This window comes from Solea solea, chromosome 3 (assembly GCF_958295425.1).
Source record: "Solea solea chromosome 3, fSolSol10.1, whole genome shotgun sequence".
Classification (NCBI taxonomy): Eukaryota; Metazoa; Chordata; class Actinopteri; order Pleuronectiformes; family Soleidae; genus Solea; species Solea solea.
In genome coordinates, this window is record NC_081136.1 from 10881633 (window position 1) to 10897256 (window position 15624).

At 36.2% G+C, this 15624-nt stretch overlaps 2 protein-coding genes and 3 non-coding genes across 5 annotated transcripts; 1 reads left to right on the forward strand and 4 right to left on the reverse strand.

Annotated features, from left to right (window-relative positions):
• Window positions 1-1275: 1275 nt before the first annotated feature.
• LOC131457379 (small nucleolar RNA U3) lies at window positions 1276-1490 on the reverse strand. The gene has a single exon (XR_009240026.1). It is a non-coding gene; the product is annotated as a small nucleolar RNA U3 (small nucleolar RNA).
• Window positions 1491-2870: 1380 nt separating this feature from the next.
• LOC131457368 (small nucleolar RNA U3) lies at window positions 2871-3085 on the reverse strand. Its single transcript, XR_009240015.1, has one exon. It is a non-coding gene; the product is annotated as a small nucleolar RNA U3 (small nucleolar RNA).
• Window positions 3086-5019: 1934 nt separating this feature from the next.
• LOC131457381 (small nucleolar RNA U3) lies at window positions 5020-5234 on the reverse strand. Its single transcript, XR_009240028.1, has one exon. It is a non-coding gene; the product is annotated as a small nucleolar RNA U3 (small nucleolar RNA).
• Window positions 5235-6495: 1261 nt separating this feature from the next.
• Window positions 6496-11510, forward strand: trmt10b (tRNA methyltransferase 10B). Its single transcript, XM_058623590.1, is given in 8 exon segments — window positions 6496-6844; window positions 7535-7643; window positions 7732-7865; window positions 8001-8153; window positions 8837-8915; window positions 9454-9521; window positions 9646-9769; window positions 10258-11510. Coding segments are annotated over 8 exon segments (924 nt in total). The 5' UTR covers window positions 6496-6712; the 3' UTR covers window positions 10383-11510.
• Window positions 11511-11574: 64 nt separating this feature from the next.
• On the reverse strand, window positions 11575-13858 carry LOC131455797 (interleukin-8-like). The gene is made up of 3 exons (XM_058623591.1): window positions 13731-13858; window positions 12700-12835; window positions 11575-12074 (listed from the first exon to the last, which is right to left on the reverse strand). Exons 1-3 carry the CDS (start codon window positions 13780-13782, stop codon window positions 11945-11947), a joined length of 318 nt encoding a protein of 105 aa, XP_058479574.1. The 5' UTR covers window positions 13783-13858; the 3' UTR covers window positions 11575-11944.
• Window positions 13859-15624: the final 1766 nt, after the last annotated feature.

The following is a 15624-nucleotide window of genomic DNA, read 5'->3' on the forward strand; positions in this document are numbered from 1 at the left end:
CTTCCTTTTTTCTTCCTCTTTGGTGGAGGTTTGAGTGTTTCTCCAGGCCAGCAGAGAGGAATTTGTCCCAGTGGTTTTTTTGGCAGGTGGAGTAAAACCACGCCCACTCTGGGCAACAACACAAAGCTCAACACACACACAAGCCCACATTTGTGCTTTCATTAAAAAACACAAAAACACAAAACATAGTATTATTCAAATACTGGTATTTGACACCATGCATATTTTTGGCAATAATCCTTTAAAAAAAACAACATACACACTAATATATATGATTCATGGAAAATACTGCAATAAACTTTCCTTCCCTCTTATTTTTTTTCCCCTGGAAAAATGTCCAAGCATCTAACATTTGATTATAAATAAATAAATGTTATATGTTGTAGGAAAAAGCATTCAATCATTAAAGTGAGGAGTCATTGAATGCATTCACATGGAAACCAATAATCAGACTAAATCTACATAAAAGTAAGTTTATGTAAGCTGATAATAATAATGATAATGATAAATACTGTTCCCTATGATAGACATTTATAGTTAATACAAGTAAAAAAAAGATATGGATAACAAATAAACAAACAGGACTATAATAATAAAAACACAAAACGAGACAATTATATACATACAAATATATTATATACACACATAGAAGGATGACAGTGTAGTCCAATAAGGAATAATAATAACAATAATAATAATTAGTGCTACCATGCATTTGAATTGTTAATGCCTAATCTGTGTATTTTGTAATACTTAAATGTACCTTTTTTATGTGTTGTTTCACTATTTTGTTTTTTATTTATTTATTTATATACTTTTTATTTTGTTAACTTATTAATTGTTTCTCTCTTTTCATTTTGGCTGTGCAAATGTTACTGTAACCCGTTGCAAAGGCAATAAAAAGTAAGATACAAAAAAAGTGAATTGCTGATAACGGTAAACTGGAAAGACGTCACTTTTGCCATTCATGTGTATGGCGGGGTTTGTCATTATAGAAGGCTACAATTGAGAAATTGCGTGTCCGTGAAAACTGAATTGCACATATCTGACCAATTAAGATGTCGTTAGTGTGGAAATCTTGTCTACAGATTGAACGTTAAAAATACTTACAATATGTACATAATAGCACGCTACCACATAAAACCGACTCACATGAGCAAAACCGGAACAATAACTATAGGAACTTCAATTCCCAGCACTAACGTATATTGTGCATGTCACACAACCCAATCACCTATACTACGAATTCTTTTTTTTTTTTAACATAAATGCACTATCACTCTGATCATACTCCTTCCCTCATTGCCCCTGAAAGAGACAGTGAACGGTCATCAATAATGCAGAGCCTATGATTGACTCAAGTCTCTGCATTCGCTTCGCGCTCAAGAAGAAGTATCAAAGCCTCGTCATCGTGATTAGCGAGACTAACAGTTTAGAAACACACTTCTTAAGTCAAAAACTATAGAAATGATCCCTGAAAGTATAGTCTTAACTCTGTAATTGTTACAGTCTCACTATAAGTGAGTCAGCACTGTATGTCTCTGTCACGGTACATGACACGCCCCACCACATACACAACTCTGATTGGCTACTACGTCCGACTAGAAACACGGGGTTACACTGTAGTTCCCATCCATATCCAAACGAGTAAATGCCATCATTTGGTAGGTTTTAGCTGAATTGAGTCAGTCGTTTTAGCAAACAATATATGTTAAAACAATCATTGAAGCTACATTACATATTCCATTGCTCGTTTAAACACTGTAGAAATAGCTTGGTGACACACACTTTAAATAACTTTCCACTTGGGGAATACAATAATGTCTATTGAAAATATCACCTATACATAATGAAAACAGGCATAATAATATTATTATTAATCATAGACCGTATAGACAACAACAGCAACAATAATATAGAGAATATTCAATTCATATTTCTGTTTACAGCAGGAACAGGTGTACCAAATAAAGTGGCCGGTGAGTGTGCATCCGTAGTCGCACAACTGTGGAGAGCAAAGTTTTGTATGCAGTGTTGTAATGTAACAAAGTAAAAATACTTTGTTACTGTACTTAAGTACATAATTCACATATCTGTACTTTTCTTTATTTATATTTCCAATAACTTGCACTTGTACTCCACTACATTTCCTAAATAAATTGTGTACTTTTATGCCACTATATTTCCTCTAAACATCTTTGTTATTTGTTACTACCAAATAAAAGTTGGTAATGGTATGTATTTATATAGTGCTTCTCTAATATTGATGATATTTCATTAACAGGGTAAAGTGTCTTGCTCAAGGACACTTTCACTAACAGAGTCAGGAACTGAACCCACAACCTTTGAGTTGAAAGACAGCTACCATAGCTCAGGACTAACTCCACCCTTTTTTAATACTTTTACTTATAAAACGCACATTTTATACCAAAAAACTGACTTTTGATACGTAAGTAAAGTGAATGTCATATACTTTAAGACTTAATTATATTATAAAAAGTGACTTTAACTTCTACCAAAGTCATTATCTGACAAGACACTTGCAATTTAACTAAAATATCCTATTTAACTACTTCGTACAAGACTGAGTATGTGTAAACAACATTAAACTAAACATACTAAACATAATTATCAGCCCCGTCACTTTCAAGCTACAGCATAGGAGATAATAAGCCCTTTTGACAGCAGACCTTTTAACTAATCACGGTAGAATACACAAGTGTAGGGGACTTATTTAATAACGGATGAGTGCGATTAGGGGTTTCTCTAGGAAGCAATTGATGGATTTTTCACCACCGCCCCAAACGTCATCACTTCATGTATGATACATTGTTTAACTTGAGATATATTGATTTTCACATAAATGCACTATCACTCTGATCATACTTCTTCCCTCATTGTCCCTGGAAGAGACAGTGAACGGTCATCAATAATGCAGAGCCTATGATTAACTCAAGTCTCTGCATTCGCTTCGCGCTCAAGAAGAAGTATCAAAGCCTCGTCATCGTGATTAGCGAGACTAACAGTTTAGAAACACACTTCTTAAGTCAAAAACTATAGAAATGATCCCTGAAAGTATAGTCTTAATTCTACAGGTGTTACAGTCTCACTATAAGTGAGTCAGCACTGTATGTCTCTGTCACGGTACATGACACGCCCCACCACATACACAACTCATCATGATATACACACTTACTTGTTCAATTATCAGTGATTCCAACAGTTTCGAAAGTCAATATTGGAACATATTAAGCAACCATTTGCTTTGTTACATAAAATAGTTGACAACATCCATTACCTCTTTTCAACTTTTATTTTTTTAAACTGTGTTATTCGGTAAATACAATACTCACCATATATGTGTCAGTGATTATAAATCATTATAAATCAATATGCATAGTGAAAAAAAAAATGATTTCAAACTTTAGTACCTACAATGCTTCTCGGCAGCACGGCCCTCATTCCTTACACTCTGATTGGCTACTGCGGAGCTGCTTTAGCTTCAACTGCTAACAACCGACGTGCAAATCGTGTTTTTAAAGATAAGGCGATATATATTCCTGACAACATGCGAGTCTAATATATGTATTTGTCACACGCGGCTTACTAATGTAAAACAAAGATAATTTCACTGAAGTTCTGTTTAGAAAAATACAATTTAACGTTGTCAAAAGCCGAAATGAAGGGGAAACGTATGCGTCATTTTGTACGTCCGACTAGAAACACGGGGTTACACTGTAGTTCCCATCCACATCCAAACGAGTAAATGCCATCATTTGGTAGGTTTTAGCTGAATGGAGTCAGTCGTTTTAGTCTAAAAAACAAACAATATATGTTAAAACAATCATTGAAGCTACATTACATATTCCATCGCTCGTTTAAACACTGTAGAAATAGCTTGGTGATGGAAAGCGTTTCCCAACACTTTAAACAACTTTCCACTTGGGGAAAACAATAATGTCTATTGAAAATATCATTTGACATAATGAAAACAGGCATAATAATATTATTATTAATCATGGACCGTATAGACAACAACAGCAACAATAGTATAAAGAATATTCAATTCATATTCCTGTTTACAGCAGGAACAGGTGTACCTAATAAAGTGGCCGGTGAGTGTGCATCAGTAGTCGCACAACTGTGGAGAGCAAAGTATTGTACACAGTGTTGTAATGTAACAAAGTACAAATACTTTGTTACTGTACCTACGTACATAATTCACATATCTGTACTTTTCTTTATTTATATTTCCAATAACTTGCACTCGACTACATTTCCTAAATAAATTGTGTACTTTTACGCCACTACATTTCCTCTTAATATCTTTGTTATTTGTTACTACCAAATAAAAGTTGGTAATGGTATGTATTTATATAGTGCTTCTCTAATATTGATTATGTTTCATTAACAGGGTAAATTGTCTTGTTCAAGGACACATTCACTAACAGAGACAGGAACTGAACCCACAACCTTTGAGTTGAAAGACAACTTGCCCTACCACTGAGCTACCATAGCTCAGGCCTAACTTGACCCTTTTTTAATACTTTTACTTCTAAAACGCACATTTTATACCAAAAAATTGACTTTTGATACTTAAGTAAAGTGAATGTCATATACTTTAAGACTTAATTATATTATAAAAAGTGACTTTAACTTCTACCAAAGTCATTATCTGACAAGACACTTGCAATTTAACTAAAATATCCTTTTTAACTACTTCATACAAGACTGAGTATGTGTAAACAATATTAAACTAAATATACTACTCATAATTACCAGCCCTGTCACTTTCGGGCTACAGCATAGGAGATAATGAGCCCTTTTGACAGCAGACCTTGTAACTGGTCACGGTAGAACACCCGAGTGTAGGTGACTTATTTAATATCGGATGAGTGCGATTAGGAGTTTCTCTGGGAAGCAGTTTTTCAGGGTTTTTCATCAAGGCCTCCAACCTTCAGCAGTTTACGTTTGATACTTCCTTAACTAAAGATATATTGATTTTCACATAAATGCACTATCACTCTGATCATACTCCTTCCCTCATTTTCCCTGAAAGAGACAGTGAACGGTCATCAATAATGCAGAGCCTATGATTAACTCAAGTCTCTGCATTCGCTTCGCGCTCAAGAAGAAGTATCAAAGCCTCGTCATCGTGATTAGCGAGACTAACAATTTAGAAACACACTTCTTAAGTCAAAAACTATAGAAATGATCCCTGTAAGTATAGTCTTAACCCTACAGTTGTTACAGTCTCACTATAAGTAAGTCAGCACTGTATGTCTCTGTCACGGTACATGACACGCCCCAACATACACAACTCATCATGATATAGATTGAAGATTGAAGATTGAAAAACTTTATTCCTCTCCCAGGGGGGAAACACACATTCACAACAGCTCAGTTAAAGAAATGAGAATTTAAAAAAATAAAATACGATATAGTAAAAAATTACAAAAAATTAAAATACACACTCAATTATCAGTGATTCCAACAGTTTCGAAAGTCAATATTGGAACATATTAAGCAACCATGTGTTTTGTTACATAAAATAGTTGACAACAGCCATTACCTTCTCAACTTTTATTTTTTAAACCGTGTTATTCGGTTAAAACTAAGACATTATTTCAAACTTTAGTACCCACAATGCTTCTCGGCAGCACAGCCCCCTTCCTTACACTCAGATTGGCTGCTGCGGAGCTGCTTTAGCTTCAACTGCTAACAACTGACGTGCAAATCGTGTATTCAAAGACAAGGCGATATATTTTCCTGACAACATGCGATTCTAATTTATGTATTTGTCACACGCGGCTTATGTTGAGAAAAATACGACTTAACGTTGAAAAAAGCCGAAATTAAGGGGAAACGTATGCGTCATTTTGTACGTCCGACTAGAAACACGGGGTTACAGTGTAGTTCCCATCTATATCCAAACGAGTAAATGTCATCATTTGGTAGGTGGTTTCAGTCTAAAACACAAATAACATACATTAAAACAATCTTAGAAGTTATTTTATGCATTTCATTGTTCATGTTATAGTGGTGATTGCAAATGTTTCTCGACCTCTTAACTTGGACAATACAATAACGTAATTTTAGTTTTTTAAAGAAAATAAACTAAAATACAATGAAAGCATACAGGGATTCATTCACTCCATTGCCACCGCCACACAGAAAAACCCCGACAAACATATTATGCGTGTACATATTTCATGGGTTATTATTTTATTATCAAATTACCTGAATTATGCTTACGGATAGACGGCGCACAGTTGTTGTTTGTGAGAGATGCTAGTTTTCCAACGACGAAAGTCACGTTTCCTCACTTCCATTAACGGTTACACAGCGCCCTCCTTTGGTGAAACAATGTATTACACTGTTTGTGATAGCAGTCTTTAAACCCAGAACGAACAATAATAATAATAATAATAATAATAAAAAAACTCTGCATACTAAATTAGTTATTCATTGCGAGTAAAATATACATTTAAAAAAGGGACTTTTTCCTTAAAATTGTTTACTCTGACGTCATATTTATGCGTCGTTCACATGAACGCAACAGGAAGCCGCTGCTGTCTCTGGTACTCACTCGTGATTTCTTCCCATTTCATCCTCCTGTACACATTTATATGTCGTTTTTCAGTTCGTCATTGAGAACACCGAATGTCCAGGTAATGTTTGTGAGACAAGTCGACACGAGAGCAGCAGACAAATGGCGCATATTCCCTCAGCAGAGTGTGACATGCAGCTGAATGGAGTATCAGAGGAGATGGACCTGCTTCACATACAAGTGGAGGCTGATGTGGTGGAGGAAAAGCCTGGGAGAGAAGATGCACTGTCAGCAGTAAGTGAGTTTAACCTTCATTTAAAAACAAAGCGAGATATCTAAGAATATATTAAAACATACACTGCTTTACACTGTAGCATTTCACTATCCATTCAGGTATTAACCCCTATGCTCTTTTATTATCCTTGTAAAAATAAAAACAGAAGACAGAATTATGTAATTTTAGCCGTAATACCCCAAACCAAACAGAGTGTCGTTTTTAACAAGACCATAGTATATACACAGTCAGAACGTGAAAAAGAAACAAGCAATACACAACATTTAGTTCATATATGCTATGGATGGGACAATACCACTTTTTTGTGTCCGATAGGATATCACAAACTTGAGAATCTATGGTCACGGATATTAGTATGATACAGTCATTTTAGACCATTATGAACTATGGACCTGTTAACAACACATTTGTGCCGAGTCATTTCAAAGACATAATTGCCCAACTCTGTGACAAATATTGTTCTCCCAAAAAAGAAATAAACAAACATGACTCAGCTAAAATGCTTTCGCTCATTTTTATTTACAGTCTGTGCATAGTGAAGAATGCGATATGTAGGATTTTTGGATTCTATCTGGTTTTGCATTTATCCGTCTGATATTAGATGCAGTGATTTGACCAGTATCAGGCAGATACCTAGAGAGGTTTTCTTCTGTAGATCTCATTTTTTGTTGTTGTTGTTGAACAAATAGAGGAACGTGTTGAGGAAGCAGCGAAACTGAGAGAGGCAGCTCGCTGTGAAGAAGGGCAAGAGGAAAGAGGAGAAGCAGAGGAAGAGGCTCAACCGTGAGCGGGAGTCTGGTAAAGAAGCAGCGAAAAGAGCCATAAATAGTAGTTTGGCTCTCAGAGAGAATGAGGGGAAAAGTTCCTGTGTTTGTCTGTCATGCAGGCGCTAGTGTTGACGTTCCTCAGTTTACCAAACGGGTCATGAAGGCGATGACTAAAGAGCGCTTAGCTGAGGCTCAGTCCACTGGACTCAAACTGTGTGTGGATCTGAGTATGACGGACAGCATGTCTGACAAGGTAGTAAATCTGATGATGGAGTTTTAAAACAGCATCTCTGAATGTAAAACGCCTGTTTACTCTCCTGTTTCTGTGTGTGTGTGTGTGTGTGTGTGTGTGTGTGTGTGTGTGTGTGTGTGTGTGTGTGTGTGTCAGGAGATTAGTCGATTGGCCGGTCAGTTGAGAAGAGTGTATGGGTCAAACAAGAAGGCGACTCGACCGTTCCACCTGTTCCTGACAGACCTGAGGGCGGACAGTCGTCTTTACAGAGAGTGCATACGAAAGAATGATGGCTTCCTGAGCTACATGGTGAATATTGTAATTATTTTACATCTGTATTCAATTTTGCAAAGGAAGCAAAATGCTGATGTTTTAGTGGTGAAACTGCAGTATGTAACATTTGCTGATTTTTTGCTGTTGTTGATTTTTTCTTCATGAACAGAAACAATTTAACATTAGTGGTTGCGTCCTTCATTTAAAAACAGCCTCCGTCAAGTAAAACTATCAGACCCGATTGAGGGAGCATTTGTGTGTATACAGCAGTTGTTGTTAAACCGCTGATTGGGTTTTATGAACACTAATTCATCAAAGTAGTGTCATATCGTGTGCAGCGGCTATTCATTTTTATTTTGCAAGTTAAAAGGCATTATATAAAAACACAATTAGATAGAAAAACAGCAATAAAAGAATAAAAAGAATAAAACATGAATAATAAATAATGGAAACTTTGTTTTCAGTCAAAAAAATTGGAACAGGCCTCAGTCAGAGGATCTCAGGGTGTGAACAGGATGATAGTCGAGTGAAATATTGCCAATGTAAAACATCAATAATAAAACAGACTAGAAGCCTGTGTAAAGAGGCTAATGGCCTTTTGAAGGTAGTTCATTCTCAGATTAATGTGTATTTCACCAAAGAAAATTAACATCCATAAATAACCCACTTCCTCTGTAACCTGGACCTGTAAAATAGTCTTCATCTGCTTTGTTTTTCAGATGGAAATCACAGATGAAAGTTTTCTGGACTTTTTCCCGACAGAAACTGTTGTCTACCTCTCCCCAGACGCCGAACAAGGTCCGAAGGTTTTGGATTCATTTTACAGATGAGTCAGTTGTCCTCAGTGAGTTGCTGGACATTTGGGTGAATCCCACAGGAAAATTCCATAGAAAATATTTAGGTGGAGTATATATTTTGGCCAGCAGCGGGCACATTTAGACCACTTTTGCTGTTGAGAAATGGAACGAATGATGCTGTTTTATAATATCTTTGTAAATTGGCAGTGCGGTACTTTAGAATTTGTATAAAATACAAAATAACTATAGTACAATATGTAAATAAAAAGAATATATTAATAACATGTGTGACCATTCAAACGCACCAAAAGTACACAAAAAACAGGCACATGTTGGGAAGATACTGCACTAGTCAATAAATACATTTACACTTGGCACTTACATTTGAATATTCAGTGTTTTTGCCAGGTAGATTTATTAGGTACACCTGTTCCTGCTGTAAACAGGAATATGAATTGAATATTCTCTATACTATTGTTGCTGTTATTGTCTATACGATATATATATATATATATATTTTATATATTCTGTAATTTCAGCACTGGAAACAGTGGATGCAGAAAAAGTTTATGTCCTTGGTGGTCTTGTGGACGAAAGCATCCAGAAGGTATTATATGCATCTTGACTAAAAGTTTTTTTTTTTTTTTAAATCTCAGCCACTTTGCAGTACATGGGTTATACTGGTTCTGGTGAGTGGCAGGTAAACCAATAGTTTTGTGCATGATTTGCAGAAGCTGAGCTTCACACGGGCCTCAGAACTGAGCGTCCACACAGTGAGGCTGCCCATTGACGAGTACATGGTGAAGAAAAGCAATGCCAAAAATTTCCATTCAAAGATCCTGGCGGTTAATCAAGGTCAGCGATGATTTTTGTGTTGTTATTCTTTTTTTCCTTCTTTTTTAAATAATAATAATAAAATAAAAAAATAAAGACTGGTTTAATTAAAATTCATTCTGTAATACTGATTTAGTAAAGGAATGATCTGAAATCCAAAAGTGGTATAACCCAGTCACAGCAATCAAAACATAGGCATAGATGTTACTTCCTGTGTTTCACATCTAGGACAATATGTATTATTATTATTATTATCCGTGAATTATCTTTGGAAAATGTGTGCATCTCTATAGGTGGGAGATAGAATTTGTGTAAGAATTGGAAATTTACTTTTGTTACTTATAAATTGGTAGCGTATTGTCTCCTAAATATTTATCTGCATAGTTTCATCCAACTCCACCATCATTTTCCTCAGATCTTTATTAAAGTTGGGAAAGATTTAGGCGCAATATTATAAAATTGGCAAATGTATCCTTTGTGTTTTTAAGCTTCTTCTCCTCTGTCCACAGTGTTCGACATTTTGCTGACCTTCTGTGACACGGGCAGCTGGACGGAAGCCCTGCAGGCATGGTTCCCCCAGGGGAAGGGTTATGTCGTCGCACCAGATGATTCTTCCTCACAGAAGCTCTTTTGAATGAACGAGAAGAGGAAAAAAAAACAATTTTAGTGACCTGAGGGGAACTGACACACTGGGGAAAATGCAATGAAAGATAAAAGTCTTCTTGGTCTTTACACTAAAACCAAACAATGTCACATTATGATGCTGGAGATGATTATTATCAGGGATTTAAAGTCATAAAGCAGAGAATACTGTGACATTTACTCAGGATTCACAAACGGTGAACATTGTTACTATTTAAAAAAAACAAATAAATATATATATATATATTTTAATTATTTATTATTGTAGAGGGGATGGCAGACGTTTTCAGCTCAGAACAGAAATTGAGATACAACGGAGAATGTAAAAACACAAGATGGTACCTCACTGTGAAAAAAGGTTTCAAGTTGGATATTCCACACGCAGACTCTTTCAAAACCAGCAGGCCGTGCTTTCATCAAACTAACTTCACCACAGGAAGTTACAGACTTAATTTTACTTTACTACATCAGGTGTGGTTTTGTCAGAGGGAAATGCTCCACTCCAATACAACAAAGGATACAAACTCCAGTGTATGAGAGCTAGCGTGATAAGTGTGTGTTGAACTTAGAGAATGTTTTTAACAAACCTTGTAAACGTCAAATAACTGAATGATTGTAGGGACGTGTGAGGTTTGAAGAGCAATGAGTGCAGTGAATTACTACTTTTCTATGTGCCTTCCTACAGACACTATGTTCCATTTATGTTCTATATTTATACTGTCTATTTAATGAACATTTTGTTACATAAAGCCCTATAAACGTAACTTGTATCATCTCAAAAATCAGGCTGATGTCCATTTATATTTTTATTTCCCCTATTTTATTATTCTTGTTGGTTTTTTTTTAATTGCATGTACCATTCACTGAATGATGTTTGCTAATTAAAGCAATAGCTGCACATGTACATACAGACCATAAACAATTTGTGTCATCTGAGGTTTGAATATTATCAAGACAGCAAGAACACACTCAAAGGTTGAGAAACTGAGAAACGCCTTCACACTATAACTGAGCTCACCACCAGGGGGCAGATATTCAGTTGTGCATACGTGACAATTCAGATCTCAAAACTGCTGTCACAAATTAATTTATTAAAAATATTCTTAGCACTCGCTGCCTTCAAAATGTATGGCTAGTGTCTTAATAGTGTCGCAGTGTAGATCCATTGCACAAAATAAAACTCATTTTACATCATAAACATGTTTTATTGTTTTTAGAACTTTGGACCTTGATACAAAACAGCAATGAAGAACTTAAGGAAAATAATAAGGAAGCATCAGCACATGGAATTCTATATTAAAACCTGTGTACAGCGTAGAGTTATACATTTCAGCTTACACTTAACTCTTTACTCTGCACACTTTAATGTTATGGCTCTACTATACGTTCCATTCAAATATAACAGCAAGTTTCACACTCCCTGAAAACCCCCTGAGCAGAGCCAAAGAGTATAAAGAAGTTAAAGGGTAAACAAAACCGATATGCTGTCATGTATTCATCATTAAAGTAAATCAGCGTGGCTCAGTTTGCAGGAGGCAGATTCTCTCTGCATGTTTATGCCTGATTCTTGGCGCCTGCTCTTCCCTGCTGATGAAGCTGCTTCTGCAGAATAAAGTGGACCAGCTTCTTCACCCACGTGGACCGAGGATTCAGACAGACCTTCTCTCCACTCGCTAGCCCAGCTCTGATTTAAAAAAAATAAAATACAATAAAATAAGTAATGATAATATTGCAGTTCGGAATTTTAAGTATGGCACCACTCTGTCATTGTGATGAGCTCTGATATTCCATATTCGCAGCTCAAACATCATTTATATACAACAGAATCAATATCCTTTTATTTATTTATGTTTTATTATCTAACTTTTATTTCAGTCAGTAAAAGTCAGTCAGTCAGACAGTCAGATAGACAGACAGACAGACCGACAGACAGAGACCAACACCAACCAACCACTCACTCAGTCACTCACACAACAACCGATCAACCGACTGACTGACCGACCAACCAGTCAATCATTCACTCACTCAGTTAGTCAGACACCAACCGGGTGAATAACCACTCACTCACTCACTCACTCCAACCAACCAACAAACTAACCAACCAACCAACTAGCCCAACACTCAGTTAGTCAGTCAGACAGACACCAACTGACCAACCAGCCAATCAGACACTCATTCAGTTAGTCAGACACCAACCAGTCAACTGACTAACCGACCGACCAACCAACGACCAACAAACCAGCCATTCACTCAGTCACTCAGTCACTCACTCAGTCACCTGTGTGCGTGAGAACTGAGGCTTCACTCACATGACTTCAGCGTTTGCGCAGTAAGGACCTTCAGGGATGAGCTTGATGCTCCTCAGACTGTCCGGAGGAATGATCCTGGACTCCACCTGAAGGCAGCGACAGTGTGTGTTGTAGTCCCTGCTGAGTGGAGGCATTCCTGTCAACACAACACCACACACTGTGTCACACTGTGTCACACAAACTCAGCACGTACAGCAGAGGTTTTGTATGTCACATTACTGGTTTACTTGGAAGATCAACACTTGCTTTTAAAATTTGAACATATCAAATGTTTCTTTCTTAATTAGTTGCTTTGCTTTACTGAGATCTTAGTAAAATACTATTACACCTGATATCACATGGCTGCTAATTCATGCTGACAAGGCCACTTTTCACCGTCACCAGCTTTGACATTGTGACATCCTTATAAGGAGAACTTCTCCGTTTTCCCTGCTGACTAAAACGTATGAAACATAGAAAATCCTTGTTGATGTAATGGTTCTGTTTTTACAACATGCTGGAAAATCTGTTTTATATATGGCAATACACAGTGAAACAGTCAGCGATCATCACTCAAATCATATATGCTATCATATATATTCATTTCTTCCACATGTTTTACTTTGTTTTGAGATTAGATTTTATTTTATTGATCCCACATCAAGGAAATGCACTCTTTTCTCCCGGTATGAAATGAATAAACTCAAATTTAATCAAAGTTGAGTTATCATAAAAATGACAGTAAAAGCAGCCTTGATCCTTCTGTGATGGAGCAGAAGAAAGTTTTAGTGTTTGACAAATTATTTTAATTTTGTAATAAAAAAAAAGAAAGAAAGAAAGGAAAGTGCCTGAAATGTGGGAGAAACAGCACAAGATTAATTCTCACAAATGTTGCAAAAAACAAAGATAGGTAACCCAATGAATCTGCTTCAATTTAATCAGGATTCTGAAAGTATGTTTATTACCCTGTTATAGTACATTTTATGTTTCTAGGATGAAACAAATCAGCAAAAAAAACTCAACAGTATCTACAAAAATTGTATAGTTCTTACCATTAATGATTGCAAAGAGGGTCAGGCACATGAAGAGGATGCAGAGCTTCATCTTGTTAAGGCAGCTGCTTCAGTTCTTGCACACAGACAGATGTTGTACAGCTGTTTCGACTGTCTACATTATTCTTCTTCCCACCACTATTTATACATTAAGTGATCATGTGGTGCACAGATTTGACTGTGGTAATTTAAATGAAAAAAAATAAGCTGTGTGTATGTGTGTGTTTGTTTCACTTTGGTGTGTTCACGTGTGCAGCAGAAGGTAGTCATGGGATGGTGAGTTCAGGGACAGACCACACAGGCCACATTGAGGTTGAGTTACGATGTGCTCGCTGTCAGTGGCCACAGATGTGAGTCACACACGCAGTCGAATGGGGTTTCTGTCTGGCCAAAAGCTTCATGATTGATCATCTGCATGATAAAAAAATCTGCACAATAATTCTCTGTTTTCCTCGACTGTGAAAGAGGTAATACACTTTTGTGCATGTGATAGTCTACTGTGAGATAGGCTTATTCTTTCAATTTAATGATAAAGGTGCAGTGCAAAGTACTACAAATTCAGGACATAGTAGAATTACTTAGAATTACTTAACATTCATTGGACGTTGGCCCTTATTGTACATGCAAATTAAAGATACTTTGCTTTGTTTGCTTCTTTTTCTCTCCATTTTAGCCAACGTTTGCTAGTGCTAACAATAGCCATGTCTGATAGCTAGCAGAATTCTAGCTAAAGCTAATATTAGCAATTTGCATTGAAATGTGTGAAATATAAATAATATAAAATACATAAAATAATTGTTTCCTCTCCACATGTTTTTTCCCCCACTTATTTTTGCTTATTCAATAAGCTATTAGCTTTGATAGGATATTTACAATGTGTAACAGCCAACCATTCATTTCTTTTTTCAGTTTTAATTTTGTAGGTTTCAGTAATAACCTTTTAAGATTAAGACTACTGAAAGTCATTTGACTTTCAATAAGAAAATTATCCACCAACACTGATTGTTGCCAATACAAGTTACCTTAATAGATTAAAGTGATTTCACGTTTAAAAAAATAATTAGCCAATGTAAAAACACTTCCCTCTCTTTTGAAGGGCTGAAAACATAATTTGTCAAACGATAGATGTTCCATTATTTGTTTAACATCTGTCATCTACTCAATTTAAAATGATTTGGCGTCTGTTTTGGTATCAGCGACAAGTTTGCTTAAGCCTTTGATGCCAGACAGATAAACAAAAAAGCAGACAGGCAGGAACCACATTTCACTTGACAGCGGCAAACCTCACGTCAGATAAAGTGCTTTCTGGTTTGCCTCAAGAAATAATACTCCCTTCCTTGTGACTGAAAACATGTGTTTTCATAATAGATGTGGGTCATCATGTCTCTGTCAGAGTCCACATGACTGTATAAAATGAAATGATGTATTACAGTAGACAATGACTCAGCAAAGGTTGAGGGGACTTTTAATACTACTGATCATAAAATGACTATAAACACTCTTCACTTTGGGTCAATAATGAATAAACAATAAAATGATATAGAGCATTATACATTAACGTAGGTATTACACCTTGTTAAGGAAGGGTTATGCGATGCTAGTTGAGTCGGTGGAGTGAGTTGTCTTTCAAATGTCAGGTTGAGGGTTTGATTGCCAGCTCTTTTAGAGGTGTTTGTTTACCTTACTGAAGTCACTGGGTAAGGGTGTTTCCCTGATTACCTTACTTCCTTGTTCTTGTAAATCAGCCCTTCCTTTCTTATAATGACAGACACAACAAACATGTTAATGACATCGAGGCTGTCGGTTGTTCATCTTATCAGCACTTTTTTATTATATAATTACTGCACGTACACAAACGTGAGGTCATGAGTACAACAGGTTTATAACAGTTGGA

Excerpts from the sequence above, each read along its gene's own strand:
- LOC131455797 (XM_058623591.1), bottom strand. The coding sequence starts at position 13,782 with ATGAAGCTCTGCATCCTCTTCATGTGCCTGACCCTCTTTGCAATCATT. Across the intron at positions 12,836-13,730 it reads CCTCTTTGCAATCATTAATG|GAATGCCTCCACTCAGCAGG; the intron begins GTAAGAACTATA and ends TTGTGTTGACAG. Across the intron at positions 12,075-12,699 it reads TGCGCAAACGCTGAAGTCAT|AGCTGGGCTAGCGAGTGGAG; the intron begins GTGAGTGAAGCC and ends TTTTTAAATCAG.